A 23853-nucleotide genomic window follows, 5' to 3' on the forward strand; every position below is an offset into this window, starting at 1 on the left:
GTATCACAATTACAGTTCACTGAAATCAGTTATAATTGTCTATGTGGTTTGTCTACCATACTACAATACTTACTCTACCCTTTTTTCTGCAAAAATTTCTATCTGCTATTTAACAGCTGAGTGGTAGTGTTGTCAGGCTAAGTTGGAATAATTTCAGACAAAAGTCAGAAGATCTTATTATTTATTTAGCCTAGACAACTTTATTTCTCATATGATTTAGATCAAATTTTAAATAACTGCAATTGCTTGAGAATCCCCATTACTATCTTTAAGGATCCCAGAATGGCAATGTCTACTGTACAGTACAACCTTTAAATTAGGTTCGTGCATCTGTCCTCCTCTCTCTCTCTCTCTCTCTCTCTCTCTCACACACACACACGCAAAGAAGTACACAATTTTATAATTATTATTTTGATCAAACTGTAGGCTAGTCTCATTAAATAAATGTAAAAACCAAAATAATCCTAAAATCTATTTAAGACAATAGTGCTTACTCAAACTATTTGCCTTATGACTGGACCCTTCAGGGATTTATCACATTTATGATGCTAGAAGACATGTCTTATCTCACCAATTGACATAAAACTTCACTTAACAGTGAAAGTGGCAAGTTTCCTGCTATCAAGATAGTAGTTCAAGGCTCTCTAAACAACTAAGAATGTATTCTTTTTTTTTTTTAAGATTTTATTTATTTATTTGACAGAAATCACAAGTAGGCAGAGAGGCAGGCAGAGAGAGAGGGGTAAGCAGGCTCCCCGCTGAGCAGAGAGCCCGACGCAGGGGTCAATCCCAAGACTCTGGGACCACAACCTGAGCCAAAGGCAGAGGCTTCAACCCACTGAGCTACCCAGGGGCCCCCTAAGAATGTATTCTGCCCTTTTTGGTAATCAGAACAATTCTCTATTCATAAATATTATGATTATGGTATGGCATATTATATAAAGCATTAAAAAAATTTTTTTTTTACTTTTACACTGTGTCAGTATAATCAAACTTTTACTAGCAAAGTTCCCACTCCTGCAAAATGTTTTAAGAACCCATTACAGGGGGGCACCGGGGTGGCTTATCCATTAAGCATCTTCTTCAGCTCTGATCATGATCCCAGCATCCTGGGATGGAGCCTGCATAGGGCTCCCTGCTAGGTGGAAGGCCTGCTTCTCCCTCTCCCGCTTCCACTTTCCCCTGCTTGTATTCCCTCTCTTGCTGTCTCTCTCTTTGCCAAATAAATAAATAAATATCTTTGGGTGGGGGGAATAGAATCAATTACAGGAGTGCCTGGGTGGCTCAGTTGGTAAGGCGTCTGACATTGGCTCAGGTAGTGATCCCAGGGTTGTTCTGGGATGGAGCCCCAATATCTGGCTCCCCGATCAGCAGGGAATCTGCTTGTCCGCCCCCCCCCCGCCCCGTCCTCCCCCCATTCATGTTCTAACCTCTAAAATAAACAAATAAAATCTTTAAAAAAAAAAAAAAAAAGAACCAAATACACTGCTACTTTTATTTATTTATTTATTTATTTATTTAAGATTTTATTTATTTATTTCACAGAGAGAGATCACAGGTAGGTAGAGAGGCTGGTGCAGAGAGAGAGAGAGGGAAGCAGGCTCCCCGCCGAGCAGAGAGCCCGATGCGGGACTCGATCCCAGGACCCTGAGATCATGACCCGAGCCGAAGGCAGCGGCTTAACCCACTGAGCCACCCAGGCGCCCCACACTGCTACTTTTAAATACCATTAAACATTTGTTCTGATTTCCCATTGGGTTCAAACATCTCTTTGATGTTAAAATTGGTGGAGGGAGGGGGGACAGATCTTGTAACAAACCAAAAACTGACAGTTTGAAAACTGCCACCCTATCTTAAACCTACTCAAGTACATATTTTAAATGCTCAATGAAAAGATGACAAACTTAATTTTTTTTTCTTTTAGTCCATTCCAGGCCTCTCTTCTGCACTTTAATAGTGCCTCTTATTATTTCTGATCTTCAATGTGCACCACCCAAGGCTACCTTTAATGTTTTTATCAAACAGAATACGATTCTTCCTAATCTCTTTTGAAATCAACAAAAGCTATAAATTTAACTCAATACAGCTTTTTGTAGTTCAGTTGGATTCAAGGTCATCCCAAGCCTTTTAATTACTAACCAGGACTTGAGGAGGTTTGCAATTGGTATAGTTAAGGGAAAGAGCAGCTGGCTTATTCACTTTCTTATTAAAGAGCATTATAAAAACTGTGTCTTGGCAAATTGAAAGTTCTTTGACCACCAGTGGTGAGAACAAAGAAGCAGAGCAAATGATCTTCAAACATTTGTGTTTACCCTCAATCAACATAATTTTACAAATTACTAGAAGACTCTTTAATTTCAGCAAACACAATTTATGCTTTAATTCAAAATTTGTAGATAGCCAGCCTCCAAAAAGGTTACTATTTCCATGCTGAAACAAGCCCTCTTAAAAACTGCCAATGCCTTTCAAATTAGCACAAAATTTACTTAGGTCTTTTTCACCATCAAAACCTATTGCAGGATCAGGAATAAAAGCCACTAAGGAACCCAGGAGGATTATGCTGATTTCTAAAGGAATGTAAGTTTAACTTTTTTTTCCATGTATTTAATTTCTAATTAAATTCAGTTGTAAGTTTCCGAATCTATTCAAGACTTTGAGGAAGGTGATATAGTCGTACTGGAATAGAAAGTTGGCACACATACCCCCTAATCCATCCTTCAGAGATTTTTAGAGCCAACCAGAGAAGGTTCTGAAAGTGTCTTTGCAACCCATTCCCTAATAATCCATAAGAGAAAGAAGGCAGCCTCAGAAGGGTCCCTAAACACTCCTCTAATGAAGCTGGAGATACCGGGATGGGGGTGGAAAGAAATGTGCGTGTAAGGACTGATGCCAGAAATCTATGATTCAGGGAACAAAAGGCATTGGGAATGACTTTATCCTTCTAAAAAATGAGAACAGAACAGCCTATCACAGTGTCTCAGTTCTATCTTGTGCACCAGGCATTTAAAAAAAATAATAATAAAGGTACTGTTAATAGACCTAGATGTCAGGGTACAAGATACCTTGGTGGGGGGGGACCTTAAATTAAACCGGTTGCTTAAGAAGATACAATGAGGTAGATACATACTTCTAAAAATCTATCCCTTCAAAATAAGCCAAATTAAAAGAAAGCACAAAATGGTTTGAGCACTATTGTTATAAAGTGAGAAATGTCGAACAATTAAAAACAGTAGGCTGTGATATGCTATTAACAGTTTTAATTCTTGTTGAATGAAAGTTGATGAGAAAAAAGCTTTAAACAAGAAGTATAAAACATAATGGCATATACCATATGATTACAACAATAAGCTAAAAACTAGGATTTGAAGAAAGTCTAGAAAAAAAATAAGAAAATGTTAATGAAAGTTACTTGGAGGCAAGATTAATATATGTAATTTTCCCTCATTTTCTGTATTTTCTACAATGATTACGCATTTTTAATTTTAAAAATATTAGATTCCTAGAAAGCTCACATCTAAGTATCTACGGGCTATAGACAATTCAAGCACACAGTTCAGGGATCACGCCACTTAAAATCTAAATGTAAGATACAGCTAAATCCCTCCTCCTTTATTTATATGCAAGCACTTCCAACTGTGTTCCCCAGGATGTGTCCCTTAAATGCTCTAAAGTTGCTTTCCAAATGAAGTACTGGAAACACTGGGTTTTCTCCAGCCAGGAGGCCCATCTATGCTCCTTAAACTAGCACTGGAGAATAAATCTACCGTATTTCACAGACTTTGTATTACCGTATGTGCTCAGTAATTGTTTATTAATGGAACACACTGTATGAAAAGCAAACTCACACTGCAACATTTTGAAAAGACTCAAAACAAACAAATTTTATCTTCAAATGTTAAATGCATTTCTTCATCACAGTAGTACTTTCGGTTAGCTCCGGATTCTGGCCAGCCCAACTACCTTTCAGATTTGATCTGTCAGTAAGAGTATTTTTATGTGTGTAGGAAAGCAACTGTAATTTCCCACATTAGGTGATTGATTAAGTTCTCTCCTCTAAAAGGCTGATTGGCTTCCTGGTGCCAGTAAAATGATTGATGAATATTTCAACTGCTGCTCCCTTGCTTACTGCCCCCCCCCATTTTCCCCTCCCCCAAGCACTGCTGCCCCTTTCCTGCTGGGTTCCCTTTTTACAGACCTACAGCATTTAAGGAGGCTTTGCAATTTTCCTTAATGAATCCAAGTTCTCAAATGCAGGGCATTTAATCTTAAAAGGACAGGAATCTCATCAATGTTGAATTAGTTTTGCAGATAAAAATCCATTTACAAGGAATGAGAGAAAAACTGAAATTAACTATAGGTTTGACTCAATGAATGAAATTGTACTTAAAAAAGAGAAAGTGTAGCATGGAGGGGTTATAATGGGAAGAAAAGTGATCATTTTAAAAAGAAAAATAAACTACATCTAATTTCAAGTTTACATTACCAATTGTAGCATTAGAACTTTAATTGTAAACATCTGTATAAAAGTGCACAGAGAGAATGGAATTTGCATGTAAATTATGTGATCCTACAGACTTTAAAGCAGCCAGGTGTTCTAAATTCGAAACAGGTAAACAGAGTATGTACAGTAAATACAAACGTTCTTTGAGGGATGACTGAACAGTATCTGAAATCAAAATCCTCCCAGATAATCTGTGCTGTATCATAGCTATTTGCTTTAGGCAGGGCTTTCCTAAATTGCAACTTCCTGTTTTACCCAATTCGTTCCATCATAAAGCTGGAAAATCCCTGAAGGATTATCTAATTTAGCTCTTTCATTTTACAGGTGACATATAGATATGACTTTGTAACAAGTTAGAATCAGAACCCAGGCAAAACCCAGGCAACAACTAGCTCCTCGGCATCCTACCTCCCCAGATAGTGTGGTTGGTTGGCCTCTTCTCTCCAGTCCTTTCCTAGGCAGACCATACTGCTACCATAATTAACCCACACTGCCACATTTTTCTCACTCATTTTCTGTATTTTATAAGCTTTTACAAGTGATTCTTATACTTCCATTTGCAAAGAGTTACATCAACCTTCTTGGATTGGTTCCCTTCTTCTCCATATAGCCAGCTTTTGTGTGGCAAAAGTAAAAAAGGTACAAGAGACAAAGCCATTGTTTCAGAGAGCCTGATGCGGGCCTCCCTAGGACCCTGAGAACATGACCCAGGCCGGAAGGCAGAGGCTTAACCCACTGAGCCACCCAGGCGCCCAAAGCCATCGTTTCCTAAACTGAATTCCCCAATGCAGTCAAACAGCCAGGAGTTGATTGGCCTTCTCATCTTTATCTGGTTTATCTAGTCATTTTAGTTATAAGGAGAGCCACATTCCCAAACAGAAACTACATTCTGGTTTGAGGGCCCTTGGTCAAACCTTGGATTTACCTTTTAACACACTGCTTGACATAGATATTGGCCCCAATTTTCCCAAGTGACTAAGAAGTACATCATTCTTTTCCCATATGTTTTGGAGACTTTCTCTGACTACCAGCAAAGGACTCAGATTCAAAGGTCTCTGATAAAATCAAGACTCAGATCCCTGACCTAACTGTTCTTTCATTCATTTATTCATTCAACATTCATAAAACACCAATTCCTTGTGCTCAGTGTTGAGGACACTGATACAAGATATGTTACCTGTGCCTTGAGTAGCTCAAAACCCCTTCTTTCCTTAACACTCTTTAGGGCCACCAAGGATTGTCCCTTACTCCACAAAATAGTTTTCTGGTTGGCTTGTTAAAGCCAACATGAGAGAAAGAAAAAAGTGACTTGGAATTCTAAAAGTGAATCCTGTGACTATAGGAAGCTGAGTTCTGGGCCTCTTCAACAACTATAACTAGCCTGGATTCACAAGGATCTGCTTTGGGACAGACATTTTGCTTGGCACTTCACAGACCTTGTCACTAATCCTTAATAGCCTGGAGGTGGGGAAGAATTAAATCTAGGAAACAATTTTTCACAATGTTACTAACTACAAAATTTGGGGCTTAACCTATGGACTTTAGTTTTCGCACTTGCAAAATGAAGAGGATAACAGAGCACCTAATTCATAGAGTTATGAGGATAAACTGAGTTAATATATGTAAGGTGCTTAGAATATTATATAAATATTAGGGCACCTGGGTGGTTCAGTTGGTTAAGCGACTGCCTTTGGCTCGGGTCGTGATACTGGAGTCTCAGGATCGAGTCCCACATTGGGCTCCCTGCTCAGCAGGGAGTCTGCTTCTCCCTCTGACCCCTCCCCTCTCATACTCTCATTTTCTCTCTCAAATAAATAAATAAAATCTCTAAAAAAGACTACTATATAAATGTTAACTGCTAGAATTACTAAATGAGAACACCAAAGTTCAGAGAAGTCAAGTGGCAAAGTCACGTAGCTGTGATCTTTGTTCTGCCACACTCCAGAGTCCATGCTCTTTTCCTCTCACACCATCTAACCAAAATCCTTTCTCCTGACAAAAACTACTGCTACTTCCAAAAAACAAAGCCCTCTAAATAGATATCAGTGGGGGGTTCCCCCAGGTGGTTTATTATCCTGCTAAAAAGGGATTTTGAAGGAAGAAGGATTGTAAGGCTAGAGAGGAAGTCTCCTGACAGGTTAGATTTCAAGAGTAAAGCAATATGGAAGAAAAAATAATCTGCCTCGGTTATTAATTTTAGTAATTAAAACAATTCAAATCAATTGATGAAGCATGAATTTAAGAATTTCATGTGAAACTTGAAATTAAGTATTAAAGTGAAAAAGGAAACACTTGTATTTTACGACTAAGCTGCAACCCTGAGGGAATAATACAAAAATGCTTTAAAAGGTTCATTACATGAAACTCCAAGAACAAGATAATTACAGAGCTCTCAAGGAAGGAAGTCCAAACATCTCACTGATCTTTCATCACCCACCAAGCTTCATCTTAAGTTCTGATCCAGTAACTCCTTATTGTTATTCACATTGTCATGTGACATTTCTTCTCCTAGCAAGCTCACTACAGAATGTGTTCTATCTAGCAACTACCCTTAGGAGTAAATCCCTAACTCTTTAACAACATAGTAATTGACTTACACTAAAACGTTACTCACACTAGGAAAGGGTTTTCTTAGACCAGAAGAGGAGATACTTCTTCTATACAGGCTTTATTACCACTTCCCTCAGTGAAAATCACGTTAAAAGGCAAACCAATCTACAAAATGACATTGCCAAAATCACAACTTTAAAAGAGTCAATGAAAGCTGAACTTGTCTGAAAGCAAACAAGCAAGCTATTCTTGGAAGTTTTAAAAAGCAAGACAGGATCTTTTAAAATCCCACATAAATATTCTACTTTTACAGGAATGACTCATTAAGTATTTGTGTGTCACAGATTTATTTCCACAATTAAAAACCTCCCCTTAGTGAGGAAACAGGTTCTGTTGGAAAATTTCTACCACCAGATAATTAAGAGTTAAGCAACAGGTTTCATGTAACAGGTAACAAAAGCCTTATCAGAGAACTCAGTGAGGATGAACTATGATACACTTCATTTAGTCTCAAGCAAAGAAAACTCAAAATATGAACTCTTTCATTTTTTTCCCCTCTCTGCAGTCCCTTTGCAGAGGGGGGAAAAAAAGGCAATGAAAGGACAACCCAAAGTAACAAAGTACTAACAATAGTATCTTGTGAGGTCACCATTTTCTTACACCTTAGGTTCATTCATTTATAACAGAGTTCTCACATAGTTTTGGTCTGAGGGATCAGAACCCCTTTTACATTCTTCAAAATAACTGAGGACTTCCATGAGCTAATGTTTATGTGGGTAAAAACTATCGATCATTTATCATGCTAGAAAACTTGAGAAATTTTAAGACTACTCATTTAAAAGTAACAAACCCATCACATTAAATAACATTTTTATGAAAAATAACTATTTTACAACAAAAAAACTGGTGAGAAGAATGGCATTGTTTTGTATTTTTGGTAATCTCTTTAACATCTGGCTTAATTCTGGCAGCTAGATTCTTCTATATGCATTTTATCACAATGTGATAAAATGTTTTGGTTGAAGTATAGGCAGAAAATATCGCCTGAGATTTATGATTGGAAAAGGAAGAAGTATTTGCTTACTAAAATAGTGGGCACCTGGGTGGCTCACTAGGTTAAATCCTCTGCTTTCGGCTCAGGTCACGGCCTGCATTGGGCTCTCCGCTCAGTGGGGAGCCTGCTTCCTCCTCTCTCTGCCTGCCTCTCTGCCTACATGTGATCTCTATCAAATAAATAAATTAAAAAAAAAAAATTTTGTTAAAAAAAATAAAATAATTGTAGATATTTTTCTTTGATAATCCACCAAAACTCAGTTAAATGTTTTAGAAGTAGTTTTTTTTTTTTTAAGATTTTATTTATTTGTCAGACAGAGATCACAAGTAGGCAGAGAGGCAGGCAGAGAGAGGGGAGGGGAAGCAGGCTCCCTGCTGAGCAGAGAGCCTGATGAAGGGCTCTCGAACCCAAGACCCTGGGATCATGACCTGAGCTGAAAGCAGAGGCTTTAACCCACTGAGACACCCAGGAGCCCCTTAGAAGTAGTTTCTTAAAGGTTAGTTCAGTATGAGGGGTGCCTGGGTGGCACAGTCGGCTAAGAATCAACTCTTGGTTTTGGCTCAGATTGTGATCTTAGGATCATGAGAAGGGGCCCTACATCTGCTCTACGTGGAGGCTGCTTAGACATTCTCTCCCGGGGCGCGTGGGAGAGTGTTAAGTGTCTCAGCTGTTAAGTGTCTGCCTTGGGCTCAGATCATGATCCCAGGGTCCTGGGATCAAACCCTGCATCAGGCTCCCTGCTCTGCGGGAAGCCTGCTTCTCCCTCTCCCACTCCCCCTGCTTGTGGTCCCTCTCTCACTGTCTCTCTGTCAAATAAATAAAATCTTTAAAAAAAAAATTTTTTTAAAGGCACTCTCTCCCTCTCCCTCTGCCCATTCCTTACCCCATCCCCATATTCTCGCTAAAGTAAATCTTCTAAAAAAAAAAAAAAAGTTAGTTCAGTGTGAAATATAAAACTGTATCAATGAACTTTGTGTATTCTGTCACTTAAAATCCACTGGTCTATCGACCTTTGAACATGATTCTGTACACACCAGTGACCTGTAAAATATTCCTTCACTGAAATATGATATTCAAAATATTAGCACATTTCATTATATATAATATCAATATAAAACCAAATTTGTTAATAGTGATACTTTTCTTCTTCAGAAAAGGCCTTAAGGGGCACCTGGGTGGCTCAGTGGGTTAAAGCCTCTGCCTTCAGCTCAGGTCATGATCCCAGGGTCCTGGGACTGAGCCCCACATGGGGCTCTCTGCTCAGCACAGAGCCTGCTCCCCCAGACTCGCCTGCCCCTCTGCCTGATCTCTGTCTCTCAAATAAATAAATAAAATCTTAAAAAAAAAAAAAAAAAAGAAAAAAGAGAAAAGAAAAGGCCTTAAATACTGGGTAGCTGTCAAACTCAAAGTGGTAGGCATAAGTTTTCCAAAATTCCAATTGCCATCTGAAAGGTCAGATTTTACTCACCAGCAACAAATACTGTCAGTTTTCCTTGATGTAACAAGTTCACTGTTCGTTTTCCAAAAGAATGGACTGCCAAATACGTAAGTCCAAATAAACCATAGTTTGTCAACTGCTCTTTCAAGTGAAAACAGTGTTCCACTAAAAAAAGCAGCTACTGGTTCAGCTTACAACGTAACTGCACAAGCACTTTTCCTTATAACAAGTACTCTGGGGACACCTGGGTGGCTCAGTTGGTTAAGCCGCTGCCTTCGGCTCAGGTTATGATCCCAAGGTCCTGGAATCGAGTCCTGAATGGGGCTCCTTGCTCGGCAGGGAGCCTCCTTCTCTCGCTGCCTCTGCCTGCCCCTCTGCCTGCTTGTGTGTACTCTCTCTCTCTATCTCTGGCAAATAAATAAAATCTTTAAAAAAAAAAAAAAAACAAGTACTCTCTTTTGGTACGCAGTCGAAATTCTTTGTGTGTACTTGCCTACTTGCCATTTCCTCAATGGAGTATCAAAAACATGTGTACTGAAGGGTCAAGATTTAATAACATTAATCATTTTTACCCCTTCATCAAAGTCAGACTTAGGTGAAATGCTTTTAAAAAAAATGCAACTGCATGGGGCACCTGCGTTTATCAGACGGCTAATCGTCTGCCTTCGGCTTGGGTCCTGATCCTGGGATGGAGCCCCTCATCAGGCTCCCTTCTCAGTGGGGAGCCTGTGTCTCTCCCCCTCTCTCCATCACTCCCCCCGCTTGTGCTCTCTCGCTCCCTCTGTCAAATAAATAATAAAATCTTTAAAAAATAAAAAAACACAAGTGCATGGAGGTGACAATACAATGACTACTCGTACAGTGTATTTGTGCCTTGATTTCGTCTAAGGTGCAAACAGTTTTCAACCACCATTGTTTTTGCAACATCAGTACAAATGTCAACAAGGTGAAAAAGGCAAATAATGCCAATATTACAATAAAAGTAGCTCTGACCTCAAGAACCTCTTGAAAGAGTCTCAGGGACTCTCCCAGAAGTGCTTGAAACACCTTTGACAACCACTGGTTTAGATAATATAGATAACGAAGTTAAGGACTCAATGAATGGGAAGAAATTACATCTAAAACAATCCAGTAACCAACGATCAACAAATGATGAATGATAGAAAATAATACAATCCAACTGAGTACTGTCATTACTCTTTTATAAATTTTAAAAGGCAAGAGATGAGGAAGCAGGATAAAAAATGTGTAAGACTTCATAAAAGTGTCGTGTCTTTTTTTTTCTGAGAAAAACTAAATTGAATTAAGTTAGAGTTAACTGTGATACAAAGAACATTGCATTTGATCTCTAAGACGTTAACAAAAATGGGTAACGAGACTTAATTTTTAATGCTTCCAAAATGACACAGCTTCAAGATTGAAATAAATGCATGAGTTACATAAAATTAATTATTTTAATGAAAACTAAATATAGGATAAGGCAGTTCCCTTCAATGAAATCAGCCTGTCCTTCATTTTGGCACAGATTTGTTAATGAAATGCTTCCCAAGTCTTAAACTATGATTATACCTCTGTTTCCTTTGGATTCAAAGGGAATATCACAGTAGTTTTAAAAATTTGGTTAATCAATTATGTCCTTTTCAAGCGGTGTTTTAAAGGAGAAAATTAACAACACAGGAATCTTGATGCTATAGTGACTAACTAGAAGAGCAAGCAGAACCCACTCATAGACCTCTGAAATGCTCTTATAGACAGATCTAGAATTCCATGATACTATGAAATGTATTAGGTTACATATAAAAGCTGAGAAGGCTAGTTATCTCTCCCACATAAGGAATTTAGTTGTGCACTTCTCTCAAAATTATGATTCTGGAGTACTTTTTAAATGAATTGTGAATTGTTTCCAATGCAAATAGTTGTTCAAGCAAATATCTAGGGTTAATATATCTTTTGCTAATACCATAGTCACAGTTCCAATGTGTTTGTTACTCAAACAATGCCCTCTATCATTATTATTAACAACTTGTTCTTATAATTTCCCCCTTCAACAAAGTCACTATTCTGGTTCCAACCACCCACAGAGTGTATCTTCAAATCAAATGCTCGGATTTGTTTCTGGAATACATTACATGTTGCTGCCTAGGGAATTGGGTTTTGGAAACATTACACTTGCCAGCTGACTTATCAACAGTGCGCACAGAATTGACACCAACTTAAAAGCAAGAATCCCTCCAGAAAATAGAAAAATATGCTACTACTGCCATCTGTGGTTTATGCTTGAATAGCTTCTCTGATATAAACAACTGAAGGGTGTACAGTTTGCAATTAGGATCCAAAGACCTCATTATTTGAATATATTTTAAGTTAACTCTTAATGTAATAAACTATAGAGTTTATTTGGTATGACATAAGAATTTTTGATTCTTTATTTGAACTTATAATAGTGATAGAGAAACCACAAACTACCTTGTATGAAAATTTTTCCGCTGTATAAAGGCTCATTTTCCCCAATACCCATTCATTTCTAAAGAAACTCAAATGCTTAAATGTCTCCTGTGAATTTCTAATTAGAAGAATTTCTTTTGAAATAGTGACTGTCAGTATTAAAACAACCCCAAAATTCTTAAAGAAATGTATTTTTAAGGAATTTTCTACTGAGACATGAGAATTTGCTCCATCCAAGACAAATTTTGAAAGTCCAATTATCCCCATTTTTTCAAAAACAAAAATTCAAAAATGCAAGTGAAGCCTCAAAGTAGGCTAACTTCAGAACATATTTTCTCTCAGTTTGCATTCTCAAATGACAACCACTGTAGCTTAGGGATCAAAAGATTTGGTGTAGCTGGGGGTGGGGAAAAAAGTAATTCAGCTCCCCAGCAGCCAGCTGAGGAAATCCTGGTTAGCTCCCCAACTAAATCACTGTTAATTAGAATTACCGGGTTACCTAGTGAAGTCTTATTTAAATAATCATAACTAGCAAAAAACTGTTTTCTTGAGAAGGTGTTCTACACAGACTGCTATTTAATAGCAGGTAATAAGGGAAGGACAAAATAAAGTCGGAAATATCTTATTCTTTCAAACAAAGTTCTCTCTTTTACAGTTAGTTCTAAACCACACTGAAAAGCAAGCAATAAGACATCTCACAATGGTCTCCTCCTAATTTTCATTATCTGTAGTCTGACAGCCTTATCTTTTTCGCAAAGACAAGCCATGTTGGAAAACAAGCAATAAATACTGGGCTTGATTGTAGTACTACTGTATATATCAAAGTTACACCCAGAGGGGTTTTTTTGTTTTTTGGAGAGTTTGGGTTTTTTTTTTTTTTCTTTTTAGGCTAAGCTAAGAGGAATCTGCAACTTTGGCTCTAACACGACTCAGCACCGAAAATCAATTACCTGCTCAGGACTTCTTGCCGACTTTCAATAATTCTGGTATTTCTGAACTCTAGTTATCAACCAAAAGCATTCGTAAACCCTTAAGAAATTACCTGAGCCAGGGAAAAAGCTGACCTTAAAAATGCCAGTTTGAATCAAAAAAAGAATACAAAAGTTTGAAACAAAAAACACTCTCTTACAATGTCTTGGTTTTGGAAATACTTTCAAAGCACTGCAAAGAACTAAGTATTTGCATGGGATTCAGTAGCTACTTCTGTTAAAATTGTTTCAAGCACAATTTGGTTTTTGTGCAGGAACGCAAATTTTATCTTTTGATTCAGAACTTTAATTTTTTTGACTGTGACTCATTTTCACATATAAAGTGATTGGTTCACACAAAATAAGGTATTTTTATTGTCCTACTTTAAAAAAAAAAAAGAATAGATATGACCAAGAATATAGAATTTACTCTTAAAAGGCATCCTCTTGAATTTAGCCTTCAACCTATATGGAAACAAATACTTAAACAGAAAGTGTCCTTTAACTTGGCTAGAACACAAAGGTAAATATAAGAACTAAAAATTATGACAAAACCCCGAAGAGATCTAAGTGAGCTTGTTGAAAACTAAGTTTCCTGGCTTTTGAAATTCTGAAGCCAGAGGTTGTGATCTGAACAAAATTCACCAACGGACCAACTTATTCAACACAAACCAATAAATATCTATCTAGTTATAAAAAGTTTAAGTGATGGTGTCTTAATTACAAGATGAAACACACTAACACAGCCCCAGGCCCCCAAACATACAAACATTCATTAGCAATTTAAGGCAACTTGCACAACAAACACAAGTGGCATAAAAAACTTCTTTATCAATATCATGCTAGCAGTTGGCATTTCTAAACCCTATTCTCCCCTAACCTAAAATTAGGTATTTTAATCTAAGGCTTGTTTTTTACCTTTGCCCCACAGGAAAAGGGGGAAAAAAAGAAAAACCAAGAAGTTATGAATAAAATACGGAAAGGCAAGATTTGGCCATAGTTTAGCAAATCTACCAGGTTTTCTTTCCCCGCTTAGCTCTCCCTCCTCCTCCCCATCTAACTTCCTTTCACATGCCAATGCACACACACCACACACCTTTTTCCTATGTAATTCAGAATAATTTATAGATTATGAAGGATTTCATGATCTTTTCATTACAAGAAACAGAAATGCTAACAAAGATTTTGATGGTAAACCTGATATCAGAAATGTGGTCATCTCACACCTCAGCTGCTCAAAAATCAGCAGTGAACCTGTTTATTCTTTGTAGCCTTTCAGTGTTCTTTGGAGGTCAAAGAACTTACTAAAAAATTCCTGTGTGCCCTTCGTATAAAACAGAACCACAGCATGTTTTTGTTTTTGTTTTTTTAAATGAAAGTAGAAAACTCTGAGGTGACTCAGAATTAACTTTTAAAGTCACAGAACTAAATGTTAAACTGTCATGGAAAATATCTGATATTTTTCAGATATTTTCAGATTTGCATGACACGCTCATAGAAGGAAAAAGGCGTCAAATTATTAGCGAATTTCTCCTCATTTCCTCCAAAGTATAGTTACACAAAACATGCTTTTAATTACTGGTAATGACTTATAACCTTCCTTTTACTTAAAATATCGAAAAGACTACTTCATTCTATTAAAATACAACAAACCTAATAGTCAGCATATACTTCCTCAAATCCTCCTCCTTTGAAACCCCAAAAAGAGAGCAGTCTTCTATTATGACTAAATGAGTTCGTGTTATGAAAACCTAGAGCAACAACTGAAAATACCTAGCGCAACCAGTACATGAAATTCCTGAAAGGGTGATGGTGCATCAAAAGGCTAGCAACTGTTCTGATAGAATAATAAAAAACATCTAAAAGACTGTAAATTCAGCATTAATGGCATTTCCGGCAGGAAAACATTTCTAAAATTCCACCTCCAGTTTATTTCTTCATGACACAAACCGAAAGACCTCCTATCTAGATAGCTAACCACTGCAAATATTTCATGCAAAATGGAAATCAGTCATTAGGTTAAAAAGCCAGGAGAATTTATTTACTCTGCTTAGAACTTAAGCAGTTTCACTTACTTTTGGAGGAAAATATTAATAAGTATAAAAGCGGGGAAAAAAAGTCCCCACCATTTCAAAGGTAAACTTTTTTTTTCTATTCTGTTAATTCTATTGTAAGCATGTTAAATTACAATAGATAATGAACATAAATTGTAAAACACTACAAAATACTCATTATTACACTGAAAAATAAAACATCCCATAACAGTCTAATGTTTCGTGTATTTTCTTTTAAGCCCTATCAAACTGCCCAAAGTCCCACTGTGTTTTCAAGAAAAAGGAATATTTGTAGCACTAAAATGGACTCATGTAAAATATTAAAGCCAGCCTGGTCTAAATGGAATGTTCAATAACATTCTTTTAAATGGTTCTGACCAATTGAGGAAATGAGACTATGAATGGGAAATTTGATTAAGAGTTAAAATTACCATTGAGTTCTTTAAAATGTACTAATGAATAATTAATAGCAAATGCAGTTCCTAGGCTTCCCTTACAACATTCTCAAGTAGAACTGAAAGTAATGTCTGCACTAAAATCGATCATCTACATATTAGGCACAGGTGGGTACAGGAAGTAAACACACGTAGAAAGACATTATGAAAATATATGCCCTTAATATGGGCTATAAGATAGATGTAAATTGGGTAAAAAAAAAAAAATCAGCATCATAAATTTTAGATCAGGATTTACAACGTTCATACATCAATATCAAAAGAAATCTCTGTTTAAAAAGCTTAAAAAGTCAAAAGCCTTAAAGAAATCCTTTGTTCCTACCATACTGTCTTCTACCCTCGATGGATTCCAGCCTCCTCCTTTGTGACACGGGATTTTATTGATCTCAAACATGTTCACATTCAGAAATTATTCTCCAAAGACATCCCGGGGGACTGCCAGCCACCCAGATACCACACATCACATACATCTTAAAAAAGGACAAGAGCTTTTAAAACATACCACTACTTGGTCAGCAACATCAAGTGAAATTAACCAGGCTCTCTGCTAAACCAACTTTTCCCTTAACTGGTAAAAATACCAGATCTACTGAATTGGCAGTAAATGTCTGATGAGTTTATAAGTACACGAAGGCGCAGATTAACCCCCAAATCTCTCTCCTTCCGTAGCTCCTCATTCATTCCACAATTGAGCGCCTAAATGACCTATTTTCAGGTTACTTTTTTCACACCTGCCCGGTCACTGTCCTGATTGAGAAACTTCTTACTGAAGCAATTAATTTTTAGTGCCTCCTAACTGTCCCGGGTGTTTGCATTCAATTTGAAATCTGTTACTTGTTAGACACTGTTCGGTCCTAGATCTTTCAGAGAATTGCGAGTTTATGGCGCAGAGAGGGGAGGAGGCGCTGATCTCTGAGAGCCTGCCCTTTATTCGGAAATGAGGAGATGTGAAAGGTGGAAGGCAGGGCAAATAAATAAATAAATCGGGTTAGCAGCCGGAGCGTTTGCCCGCCTGTACGAGCACCCTTTGTAATGCAGGCCTCCCGGGGCTATCGCCTGCGCTAATTGCTCCAGGGCGCTTTCCAAGTTCAAAAGTTCACCTTTTACGACCTCACAAAAGCTCCTTACACGTTACCAATAAAAACATTCCGCGGCAAACACCGAGGGGGGAAAATATCAAACAGATACAAATAAAACACCCCGCAGAGGAAGGGAGTTGGGGGCGGGGGGGGGGGTGGAGAAGGCAAGTCGTCCCGGAGGAACCCGAGGACTTGGCCCGGACGTGGGGGCAGGGGGAGAGCCGGAGGAAGGGCCGGGCCAGGTGAGGAATTCTCAGCGCCCGGGTCCCGGACCGCGAAAGGAAAGGGGAGAACTGAGCATGGGAAGGCGCGGACCCAGACGGGCCGCTGGAGGGAGGGAAGAGGCAGGTGTCCCGAGCCCCCGGTCGGGCCAGGGAGCTGAGCCTGCAGAGAAGGGGGCTGAGTACGACGGAGGCAGGAGCAGAGGAATGGGGTGTGGAGCAGGCACCGAAAGATCCGAAAAGGAAGCGCTGAGCCGGGAGCTAACGAACTGGGGGTCGGGGCAGAGATGGAGGCTCGCGGTGCATACGGGGGTGGCAGGGGAAGCGCGGGACTGCAGAGTAGGAAAGCGGCTCCAGAAAGGTGAGGGCAGAGAACGACTAGGACGAGGGTGTGGCGTTCGCGGAGGGAGGGGGCACCCGCGTGGGAAGGAGCCGAGGGGACGGGGGGAGGGGAGAGGAGGGCGCTGAAGGGACCCTCCGAGGGGAGAAAGGGGAAGCTCTGAGCACAGGGGACCCGAGGGGGAGGGAAACCCCCACTGACGGGACGCGAGGTGGGGGGGCCGCCGAAGGTCCAAGCTGAAGGGACCCAGGGGATGGGGAGGGCTCAGCGCTGAGGGGACCTGGGGGGAGGGAGGAGGATTCGCGCACAGGGGACGGGGGGAGGGGAGGCCTGTGAAGAAGGGACAGGGGGGAGGGGGAAACGAAGGTCCGGGTTGAAGGAACCGGGCAGGGGGAGGGTCCGCACTGAGGGGAACCGGGAAGGAGGGGGAGGGTCCACACTCAGGAGCACGGGGGAGGTGAGGGAGGGTCCGCAACTAAGGGGACCGGGGTGAAGGTCCACGCTGAGGGGACCCAGAGCCGCTGCGGCTTTCCAGAGAGTCGGCTGAGAGGAAAAGAACCCCGGGGGCAAGGGACAGGCGATCGCTTCTTCCTGGGCCCGGGTTCCGCACGCCCCTCACCCACCGTTGCGCGGCGGCGGAGGGAGCGCGGCGGGCGGCTCTAGGAACCCCGCCGAGCCCCCGCCGCCTCCCCCTCCGCTAGGCGGCCGTTCGTCCCGCTCCATGCGGTGGTGCTCAGGGCCCGCGCTCGGTTCGCTGCTCCGCCATGACCGGCGCCCTCGTCCTCGTCGTCGTCGTTCGCCGGGGGGAGGGGGCTGTCAGGGGCCGGCGGAATCCCGGCCGCGGCGCTCTCTGGGCCCCGAGCCGCCCGGCTCCGCGCCCCTCCGCGCCGCGCCCCCTCAGCACTGGCCAGCTCCCTCCCCCGACGTCACGCGCCGCTGCCACGCACGGGCCCGACGGGCACTCTGGGAATTGAAGTCCGCCGGGCGAGGCCGGCCACGCGGGACCCCACTAATTGAAGGGGTGGGAAGAAGAATAAGCAGACCTGAGAAGTGATGGCTAAGGCCTGTCAGTGTCACCAACCGAGATAAGAACTTCTGATAAAAATTTAACAAAGATTACTTCAGGACCTTCTCTTTATTTGATTTTTCCAAGATCAAAGTACCCTGCGACTCCCCGTATCCCCCCTCATAGACAATGAGTCTTTCCTAGGGGCGGATCGGGAAGGAGCTGGTTGAGCACGTGCAATGAAGCCCAGCCCTGTGGGCGGGGACTAGAGGGGGCGGAGCTTTGAGGTATTCACGAGGGACTTCCTCCGCGGCTTCAGGACAAATTGGACCAGAGATTAAAGGGCCGGAGTTTAACTCCAGGTGACTACGTTCGTATGCAAATGGAATCTATAAAACTCTCCTTTCCGGGGTACTCTTAAAAGCCTTTTACCTCCGGGTGGGCGGGAAAGACAACGGTTTCTCTTCCTCCTCTTTCATTTTCCCCCTCCTCTTTCATTTTCCCCCTGCCCAACAGAATGGAAAATAAAGCTCCAGGCCATTGATGCCATTAAAGAAACTCTCAGGCTCCTGACTCCTGGTGTCTTGAAGCCCCCCGCATGAGAAACTCTTTACCCAGCCTTGTTCACCTTCCCTTCTCCTTGGTTATCTTATCTGTAAAATGGGGTGAGAATAGGGACGAAGTCCAATCGAAAGATCGCAAACCCCACCCTATCCCACCCCCCCGCCCCGCCGCCTCAGTTTCCCAGAGAAAAATGCGGCTTTTGCGGTCTCCCCTGCTCCCAACCGAGCCTAACTTCTGCAGCCACCAGGTGGCGCGCGGCCACCAGCCTCTGGGCCTGCCGGGGCATCAGCCTTGGGCGACACTCCTAGGGAAGGACTTGCTGCCACCCCAGGTCTAACTAAGCTCTACCTGACCTGCTTGAAGACAAGGAACAAGAACTCTTGCTTTGCCCGCCTCTCCCCTGCCGGGTCATGCCACAGCTTCCTCATGGCTGCCCCTTCCTCACCCCACCCTACCAAACCAATGGCTCGTCTCTCATTCCCTGCTTATCCTGGCATTCACACCCCTGCCTGGGCTGAGCCCTGCCCACAGTTCTCATCACACCCCCTTCCTCCCCTGCTACACAGGACGTTTTGCAACGCTTCCTTGCACTTTGAAGGTGTTACCTTCATTGGTTAACCTGTATTGTATCTTTAATCAGGAAAGTGTTGACCACTTTTCTGAGAGATTTACATGAATGCTATGTTGTCTAAACCTTGCACCTGCTCTATGAGGTAGCTCCTATATTGTCTCTATGATACACTGATGAAGTGACCCAGCAGTAACGGGGATTCCAAACCTAGTGCATCAGACATCAGAGTCTGAACCTTGGCTCCTTCAAGCTGGAGCTCTGGCTGGCTTCATCCAACCCACTCCCAAACTCCTATTCATTTTTAAGATCCTGTTCAAATATATCCTTAGGGACATGTTTTTAAATACTTCCCACAAGGGGACATCTAGATCCACTCTGTGTTCTCTTATAGCTCTGTTGAGCTAATTGCTTCCCTACTAGCATTCCTCAGCCCTGAAGGGGGGAAAAGAGCCTTTAGTGTGGTGTGAGTGGGAAGGGGGCAGAGACATGGATCCTCTGGGTCACACTCTTAGTCCTGGGTTCTAAAATACGTTGGGACATTTGGCTTTCCTAGGCCTTCCAGAACTTCCCTTTCTTTTTCTATCTCTCTCTCTCTCTTTTTTTAAGTTGCTTTTTGAGTTTTGTTTTTTTGGGGGGTTTTTTGAAAGATTTTATTTATTTATTTTTGACAGACAGAGATCACAAGTAGGCAGAGAGGCAGGCAGGGGGTGGGGGGGGGAAGCAGAGAGCCCTATGCGGGCCGGATCCCAGGAACCCGAGACCATGACCCGAGCCAAAGGCAGAGGTTCCAACCCACTGAGCCACCCAGGTGCCCCTGGTTTTTGTTTTTTTGACAGAGCACAAGCAAGGAGAAGAGCAGGCAAAAGGAGAGGGAGAAGCAGCCTCCCCACAGAGCAGGAAGCCCAATCTGGGGCTCAATCCCGGGACCCTGGGATCACAACTGTAGCCAAAGGCAGATGCCTAACTGACTGAGCCACCCAGGCACCCTCAGAACTTCCCTTTTTATCTCAGTCCTCTGGAGGTAATGAGTTCCCTTTCCCTGGACATCCAATCAGAGGTTAAGTGGCACTGCAGAAACCTGAAGGCCTGGGGTTTCAGTGGTGGACATATTCTAAGTTAACCCTCAAAGATGGGGCCAAAAAGTTCACCAAAAACTCAGCCCTTCGAAGCAACTTATCCTCCTCCTTCAGACTCCAGCTTTGTTGCCACTTTCTCCTAAAAGCTTTTCTAGATCTGACTAGTCAAATCCCTTTCTTCACTCCTTCATCATTATAACCCCAGCTGCTGAGCACAGAGCCTGAACATAATAGACACTCAATAAATAATTACTAAGTGGACGAAAGGATGAATAAAACAGATCAGACTTTTCTACTTAATAACTGTGACCTTGGGCGTGTTACTTCTGAGCCTCAAAGTCCTGGTTTATAAGGCAAGGGAGAGAAAATAATAGTCGCTTCTTCACGCGATTGTTATGAGAATTAACATGATGCATGCAAAGCAGATAATATAAGGCCTGGCCTAATAAATGGGACCTGTTATGTTAAAGAGGATCCTAATTCCCATTCACCCCTTCTCTGAAAATGCCCCTTGGGAAAAGTCAACTACGTTGAGACTGAGAAAGGTGAGGGAAATGACAATGTGCTGAGACCTCAGCCACTGTCCTAAACATACAGAGTCCTATAAGGTAGGCAGCTACCATGTGGCCGGCACCTATGATGAAATCTTTTCCCTGCAGTGTTCCCTACCCACCCCCAACAATCCTGAGAAGTCAGTACTTTACCTCAATTTATGAATGAGGAAACAGGCTCGGAAGGACAGATGGAAAAGATTCCCATCATGTGCAGAAGTCCTAACAGAAGAGCTGGGAAGGAAAGTATGTAAGGATATGGAGAGATCTTCAGGGGAGTTGTCCTGAGGCCAGAGGCAGACAGAGGAACAGGACAAAACAGGGAGACAGTTAAGAACAAAGCAGGTTTAGGGACACCTGGGTGGCTCAGTGGGTTAAAGCCTCTGCCTTCAGCTCAGGTCATGATCCCAGGGTCCTGGGATCGAGCCCCGCATCGGGCTCTCTGCTCCTCAGGGAGCCTGCTTCCTCCTCTCTCCTGCCTGCCTCTCTGCCTACTTGTGATCTCTGTCTGTCAAATAAATAAATAAAATCTTTTTAAAAAGAAAGAAAGAATGGGCGCCTGGGTGGCTCAGTGGGTTAAGCCGCTGCCTTCAGCTCAGGTCATGATCTCAGGGTCCTGGAATCGAGTCCCGCATTGGGCTCTCTGCTCGGCAGGGAGCCTGCTTCCTCCTCTCTCTCTCTCTGCCTGCCTCTCTGCCTACTTGTGATCTCTCTCTGTCAAATAAATAAATAAAATCTTTAAAAAAATAAAAAAATAAAAAGAAAGAAAGAAAGAACAAAGCAGGTTTTAAAAAAAGAAGAAAAGAACAAAGCAGGTTTGAGCCCCATCATGGGTGGTGTAGTCAGACACTAATCAAATCAAATAACCATACAAACCCACAAGTGCACATAAGTTCTACAACTGACAACACACCTAGAAGTTCCTGGTGCTGCGGGAATGTGTGACAGGGTTCATTTCGGTTGGGGGTGATGATCAGGGAGGCTTTCTGGGAAAAGGAACATTGAAATAAGATGGAAAGAATGAGTAGGAGTAAGTGAGATTGAGCAGAGAGACAGTTTCAGGAGGAAGGAACAGCATATGCAAAGGTCCCACGGCCAAGGGGGAACTGAGAGAATCCATTGTAACTGGAGCCTGCTGAGGGAAAGAGGGGCAGGAGAGAATGGTGAAAAGAAGGAAAGCAGAGACCTTGGGGCTCTCTTATGGAGCAGCCAGCAGAGGGCAGAGTTTGGGGCGACAGTGGACTTCTTCCAAAGCTAGCCAGAGAGCCAGAACCAGGCTAGGAAAGAGAACCCCTGTGCTTTCAGTACATTTAGTCTATTATTTGAATAGCTAAGACGTGCATTACAAAATTCCCAGATGCAAAAAAAGTATTCAACGAAAAGTAAACCTTTCTCCTTACTCTGATTCCCCAAAACTGATTTCCCTCCTGAGCAATAACCACCATACTGGTTTATAGTGTGTCCATTCACAAATAGTCTGTGCACATAAGACCACACACCAGGGGCACCTGGGTGGCTAAGTCGGTTAAGCTTCTGCCTTTGGCTCTGGTCAGGATCCCAGAATCCTGGGATAGAACCCCCATATCAGTAGGGGGTCTGCTTTTCCCTCTTCCCCACCCCCTGTCTCAAATAAATAAAATATTTTAAAACAAAACACAAAAAGCAGCACATTCATGTTTTATACTAATCCAGCCCTGGTTTTGACACATCCCCTGATCTCTAGTCTTGAAAGAAGCTAATCTGTACTGAATACTGGCCACACGTGACTTGTCACAGCTCAGAGTCCAAGAGCACCAGACCTTGTATTAATCCGGTAGTTCCAAATTATAAATCCTCTGGAGGACTTATTAAAACAGATTGCCGGGCCCCATCCCTAAAGTTTTTGCTTCCCGAGATCTGGGTTAGGGCCTGAGAACTTGCATTTCTAAGTTCCCAGGTGATGCTGAGGCTGCTGGTCCTGGGGCCACGCTGCCAGACCGCTCAGCTAGCTGCTCGTGGGTAAGGTCTGTGCACTGTTGATTTATGTCTCTCCCACAAGGGAAGGCATAAAGGATGCAAGGAAACACACATACCAGCTAGAAAGTTTCATGGGGTGATAAATTCTATGAAGAAAAGGTGCAGGGGAGGGGATATGCACGAGGGGGAAGTTCTTGAGAGTAGCGGTAAGGAAGGGCATTTACTAGGCACTCCATAAATACTTGTTGAATGGGGAAAAAAAAAATAATAAGATAATTCGGGGAATCAGAAAGAAACCCAGAGAGGAGAGGGTTTAAGAAGGAGGCATGATCCAGAGCCGTCGATTCTGGGAGGGTAAAGAGGTGCCGCCTTGGGTGCGGTACAGGAGCTCCGGGGGCCCTCCACGAGCCACCTCCCAAGTGAGATCGAAGAGCCCCGGAGCGAGGGGAGGAGCAGGGAACCTGAGGAGTGACGACAGGAGGCGGCTCCATTTGAAAAGTTTTGCAGCCTAGGAACCGGAGAAATGGAGCTCTCCCTGCCGAGGATGGGGTGGAGAAAGGGTGTTTAAACGCCAGGAGCTCCTGAAGTTGAGTTGGGGGTCCACGGGCGGGATTTTGGAGGGAAGAGGAAAGAAACAAGCGGCGGCGGGGGTGGGGGGGAGTGCTGAGCCGTGAAAAAGGCAGAGCTGGCGGGGTCTGAGTGTTGGGAGAGCTCTAAGTCTCGCCTGCCTTGGAAACACGACTCATCTGAACTTTACAACCACTCCAAAAGGAAAGCACTATTTCTCCCATTTTACAGATGAGGAAGCTGAGGCTCAAAGAGGTGAAGGGACACACCTAAGGTCTCCCATCTCACAGAGCAGGACCTCCGCCCGCGGGGGGACCCCGCGCTCCGCTTATTGGCCGCGCTGCTCCTAGGGACTCGGGAACAAGACCCTTTTTTGTGTCCTCGCAGGGATGCCCTTCGGAGAGCCGCCCAATGGCGAAGAGGCCCCGCAGAGGCCCGGGCGGGGCGGGTTGCCCCC

General features: G+C 42.5%; 1 protein-coding gene across 2 annotated transcripts in view; it reads right to left on the bottom strand.

Moving 5' to 3' along the window:
* Nucleotides 1-18042, bottom strand: part of NR6A1 (nuclear receptor subfamily 6 group A member 1) — a 225979-nt gene extending 207937 nt beyond the window's left edge. Inside the window, exon 1 of one of the 2 annotated variants that reach the window (XM_045082380.1) lies at nucleotides 17729-18042. In XM_045082380.1, coding sequence (XP_044938315.1) covers nucleotides 17729-17828 — 100 coding nt within the window. In that variant the 5' untranslated portion in view covers nucleotides 17829-18042. The remainder of the gene's footprint in view (nucleotides 1-17728) is intronic. The other variant, XM_045082381.1, reaches the window with a different exon arrangement.
* Nucleotides 18043-23853: the final 5811 nt, after the last annotated feature.

This window comes from Mustela putorius, unplaced genomic scaffold (assembly GCF_011764305.1).
Source record: "Mustela putorius furo isolate JIRA1106 unplaced genomic scaffold, ASM1176430v1.1 tig00000596_pilon_pilon_pilon, whole genome shotgun sequence".
In the NCBI taxonomy this organism is placed as follows: domain Eukaryota; kingdom Metazoa; phylum Chordata; class Mammalia; order Carnivora; family Mustelidae; genus Mustela; species Mustela putorius.